The sequence below is a fragment of the Arvicola amphibius genome, chromosome 2 (assembly GCF_903992535.2).
Source record: "Arvicola amphibius chromosome 2, mArvAmp1.2, whole genome shotgun sequence".
NCBI lineage: Eukaryota > Metazoa > Chordata > Mammalia > Rodentia > Cricetidae > Arvicola > Arvicola amphibius.
Genome location: NC_052048.2, coordinates 141,694,625 through 141,699,804, shown reverse-complemented (window position 1 = coordinate 141,699,804; position 5,180 = coordinate 141,694,625). Strand labels below are relative to the sequence as shown.

The 5,180-nt window shown below is 41.1% G+C and overlaps 1 protein-coding gene across 1 annotated transcript; it reads right to left on the bottom strand.

The window, feature by feature from the left end:
* Positions 1-512: 512 nt before the first annotated feature.
* Positions 513-4,224, bottom strand: Npvf (neuropeptide VF precursor). Its single transcript, XM_038321042.1, has 3 exons — positions 4,087-4,224; positions 2,102-2,481; positions 513-564 (listed from the first exon to the last, which is right to left on the bottom strand). The coding sequence occupies exons 1-3, from the start codon at positions 4,222-4,224 to the stop codon at positions 513-515; spliced, it is 570 nt and encodes a 189-aa protein (XP_038176970.1).
* Between the last annotated feature and the right edge of the window lie 956 nt (positions 4,225-5,180).

The window sequence follows — 5,180 nt, the reverse complement described above, 5'->3', positions numbered from 1 at the left end:
CTCATTCTCTTCTCCCCCTCCCTCTCTCCTCCTCCCTCTCTTCCCTCTCTTTCTACTTCCTCCCTCCCTTCCTCCCTTTCTTCCTCCCTCCCTCTCTCTTCTCTCCTTTTCTCCGACCCTCCCTTCTCCTTCCTCCCTTCTCCTTCCTCCCTCCCTTCTCCTTCCTCCCTCCTTTTCTCCCCTTCCTCCTTCCCTCCCTCCCTCATTTCCTCCCTTCCTCCCTCCCTCCCTCCTTCCTTCCCTCCCTTTTTTCTTCCCTCCCTCCCTCCCTCCCTTCCTCCCTCCTTCCTTCCCCCCTCTCATTAGACAGAGGCATCTTTATTTGCAACATTGTTTTATTCTGATAAAAGTTACTTCAACTTTACATTACAAATATTCTTGACTTAGTTAATAACCGTCAGCATAACCTGTTCTAACAGAAAAAACTGGCGCTCTTCCTTGTCAACACCACAGAGCTGCTTAGGCTACAGGTCACAGCTTCATAGCATCTTGAAGGATGGGTTCCAGGTTTCCTATTTTTCGTGTTTCCCTTCTGTATCTTCTGTTTCCGTGAATGCTTGTCTCCTTAAATATAACAGGACAGAGTGTTCTCATCTATCAGAACACTAGCAAGCAAGATATATAAAGATACAGCCCATCCTGGGTGTGCAGGTACACTAGACTCAGCAGTTGGGAGGCAGGGTCAGGAGGATCTCTGTGAGTGTGAGCCCAGCGTGGTCTCTAGCCAGTTCCAGGCCAGTCAGATCTACACTGTGAGAAGACATCTCAAAGGAGAAAACCATTTTAGGATTACTTAGTTATGCTTTAGCTGTAGTGGGTTGCAGTTGAAATGAATGAGATCCTGGTGGATTTTGAATTTGTGATGGGCACTTATCATTGACTTGGCTATCCAAGTCTATCTCGTATTATAACCCAGAGCTTCAGCAAAAATGGTGGTAATTCTCCATCTCCCAATGACTGAGGCCCCAACCCACATCCGGGCCCCATTTGTCTGCGTTTTGTTCACCCTCTACCCTCTGTCCTTGTCCCGACCTCTTCTCTTGCTCTTGGTCCTGCAAAAGGGATCCCAGCTCTCTCTGGCTCACCTTGTTTCAGGGCCTTCACTTACGCTCAGCCTTCAGCCTGGAAATGACCCCTGTCCTCCCCACAGTCTGCACGTTCAGAGGCACGGGGTTCCCTCCCACAGATACACTTCCATAATGCCGCTCTTAAAACAGTCATTCACTCTCTCCAATACCTAGCGGTTACTAGGGGGCAGTCACAGGTCTAGACCATAGGAATATGGCAGCAGATAAAATATGGGATTTATAGAAATGAAAGTCTATTCAAGGTAACTGATCCTAAACATCTAAGTCAGAAGGCAGTAAGTTTCTTGGGAACAATAGATGAGGCGTACTCTGAAACAGCCCCTCTGACAGAGTCTGCAGCCCCACCTCCCCCAGCCCTTAAACGAAAGTCTTGACTTGTACTTCATATCAAAAAGACTTTTTTTTTTAAAAAAATATATATAGTCTCTATTAGAAATAACATTTTCTAATCTTATATAGTAACTGACTCTCTGATTTATACATAGTGGATAGCAAATATTTGTAAAGTAGTACAAGAGTGGTCGTAGGAGGATTCATTTATAAAATGAGATGCAGAGCACCTGCCTGGCCAGCATGGTGGCAGTTCCGTGGCAGAGCACCTGCCTGGCATCCGTAAGGCCCGCATTCCATCTCCCACACCATCCCGATGTACTTGGGGGAAAATAAAATCCCTGTGCTTGCCATCTGATGCTGGTGTCTTCTGGGGAACAATGGTCTCACATGGGACTTTTATTTTAGAGAGCTGGAACATTGAACAACATGTCAGAGCCTAAATCTGCAATCCTGTCATTGCATGCACTTAATGTGTGGCTTATAGAGTTGCCAGCCTGATGGCAACATGTGACTGGTCTTACACCTGTCCTTGAAGAGCTCAGGATGTACAGGTGTTTGCTTACTTGGGTGTTGTTTTTGTCCCTCTGAGAAGCTGGCTTTCTTAGCACTCCGCTGTGACAGTACAGGGTACACATTGCTGGTTCTCTGACCGTGGAGCTGACCAGCATTCCTACACTTACCTCTGTTGCTTCCCACCAGGACTCTGGATTTCTTGATGCTGGCAAGTCATGGCGTGGAGCAGCTCACTGGCAGCCAGTGGATGCAAGGATCTCTGTAGCCAGAGACTCAGTGTCTTGGGGATGCTTCGGGCTGTTGTTCTCCCAAACCTTTGGGGCAGGCTGGGAACGTGGTTCAAGGTCCCTGCCTCCATGTTGGCCCAAGCCCTGGGGCTTCTTCCCTCTTCCACGGTCCTCCCAAATCTCAGGGGCAGGTTGGCTGCCGAGTGGGGCACTTTGTTGGCAGGGGCTGGACCCATCTTAATAACATTCTTTGCCCCCAAATCTTTTAGTTCTTGAAAACTGACACTTCTTTCCTTTTCCCCTTTTGGGATTCCTCTAGGCTATAATTAGAAATGGCAATTAAAATAATTTATTATTATTACAAGCCATAGATTAAATCCTAAATTAACTTAAATCCAGACTTTAATCTGCAGACTTGCTGTACCTATAAACAAACTTTGTGTTCCTATATGCAGAATTTTTAAATAAATAATTTGTATTAAGCTTCTTAAAGCAATCTAATTTCTCTGTCCCTTGACTATTGTAAGACAACTATAAAATATTAATAAAAATATACATAGTGAGAGCAGCAGTATGTTCAAGCAGCAGGAATATAATGAAGTATTGAAATTAGGCGAACATTTATTTTATTACAGTTATTTTCTTTCAGGTTTTTGATTCATATTGTTTATGGAATATTTTATATTTTTATATTATGACTTTGGAGAACACTATTCCCTTTACATGCCGTGTGTGTTGCCTCTCTCTTTAAAGGTCAAATGACACACAGAATTCTATCTGGCCTGGCCAGGGCATGGCTCTAGGCAGTCCCATTGGGTTTCTTTCTCAACTCTGTCATATTCCAAGTTCCACTCTAAAACCATGTTTCAAAAAACCCGTTGCGTTTTAATTAGACTACAGTTTACATTTTTAGTGACAAGCCCAACTTTGTGTGTGAGTTACTGTGCGTCCAGGAAACCTACTCATTGGGCTCATATAAAGTGCAGTGAATATTTAGTTAGACTTGGTTCTACCTTGAACACTGAACCACATTAAAAAGATTTAATAATTACTTTCTGCATATAATCTGAGTGATAATACTAACCAGAAACTTTGCAGAACATATAGACACCGAGAATAAATATAACTCATAGTTCCCTGATGTAGGGATGGACAGCTTAACTGGATTTAAAGATACCACAGACTTACCAGCTTGTAATTGCTAAGGAGAAAACACTAGTGCTGTGCTTGTCATGCAAGCTTCCAGCTGAAATGCATCCAGATCTTACTTCTAAAGCACTCTGTTACAAGCATGCATCTTTGAGTCAACTGATATGGATCAATTCACCTTTTCCTTGCTAAATATCCCACGCTAGGTAAGTGTCATTGGAGAGGTCAGGTTGATCGCTATTGTGCTGAATTTTACAAAGTGACATCATTATATTGTCACAGACAAACTGAAATGTGACAGAAAGCCAAAATCAAAAATAAAACAAATCATAAACTTTTTTTTTTTGCTTACTCTCTGCAAAAGCATTAGATTCAGGACAAATAGGGTGTGCATGTACATGTGTACAGAATGTCGTTTATATTAGTGTGTATGTTTAGAATGTCAGTTACGTTAGTGTGTACACACAGAATGTCAGTTATATTAGTGTGTACATATAGAATGTCAGTTATATTATAAGTGTGTATGTATAGAGTGTCAGTTATATTAGTATGTATGTATAGACTGTCAGTTATATTAGTGTGTATACATAGACTGTCAGTTATATTAGTGTGTATACATAGACTGTCAGTTATATTAGTGTGTACGTATAGAATGTCAGTTATATTAGTGTGTATACATAGACTGTCACTTATATTAGTGTATATGTATAGACTGTCAGTTATATTAGTGTGGATGCTTATAATGTTCATTGTATTAGGTAGATTTTAAGACTTACCTGGAGATATTTGTCATCCTTTTCTTGGCTGTGAAAATGGGGCATCATTAATTCATCTGTACAGAAGATGTTTGGTGTTAGTAAGCTTAAAGTGGCTAAAGTCAACAAAATGAATCGTTTTGATGAAATAATCTCCATTTTCTCTAAATCCAAAATTGAGTTAGTATGCTCAGCCTGGTGCCTATGAGCCTATGAGACGGGAACTCACGGTGTTTTTATATGCAACAGATGAATTCCACACATTGCAAGTAGTAATATTAATTAGAGTGTGTAACTAAAATATGCGTGTAAGGAATGTGCCTAATTCATTCTAGGGGGACAGCAATGTTTGTGTTTGCAAATCCATTGACTTTGAAAAGAATTTCCCTCATTGTGAAGGCCCTCCTAATTAAGATTGGGGCAACAGTCATTAGGATTCCAAACAAACAGGATGCTTTATTTCTCTGAGCTTAAACAAGAAATCTTTTGTTTTTGATGCTTTTGTTAGTTTTTGAGCGATGCTTTAAAAGGAAAAGAAAAAGGATTCAATACACGCTAGCTGTGCTTTAAAAGCATTCGGACAAAAGAGTTAGGCACAATGCTTTCAAAATGTCAGATAAAATTAAGAATGTGAAACAAGTTGTAAGCCACATAGTACCCCCAATAAAATGCCATGAATTAATTATTTTTTATTAAATGTTGTTCCGTTATTACAAAGTTTCGAGAGTAAATGTCAGCTGTCAGGAGGATGAGCAGCAGAGAAAATGTTCAGTAGGCGTTCCGGCAGGCGGTTCAGCCACTTTGTGATTTGCCCTAAGGGTCTAATTTGGCAAATGTGTATAAATCACCAGGATTTTATTTCTGTAAAGACTCCACATCCTACCTTTCTGCTCACAATCCATAAGGTAAAGCATCTAGCAAGGGGACGAGTTAGTCACACACATGCCCTGTTTGTTGCTCCCAGGGCCCATATTATTTAGGTAATCTCACTTTGCCACAGGCATACTGACATCACGGCATTAAAAGAGAATTTATAGAAATAAATGTGAAATAAATGTGTATTTGCTGAAATGTCACAGAGAGTCCCTTTTGGAGTAGCTGACTGGTATTCTGAA

Coding starts and splice junctions, on each gene's coding strand:
- Npvf (XM_038321042.1), bottom strand. CDS start 4,224: ATGGAGATTATTTCATCAAAACGATTCATTTTGTTGACTTTAGCCACT. Junction 2,482..4,086: donor AGGATGACAAATATCTCCAG/GTAAGTCTTAAA, acceptor TTCTAATTATAG/CCTAGAGGAATCCCAAAAGG. Junction 565..2,101: donor CCTGGTGGGAAGCAACAGAG/GTAAGTGTAGGA, acceptor GTTATATTTAAG/GAGACAAGCATTCACGGAAA.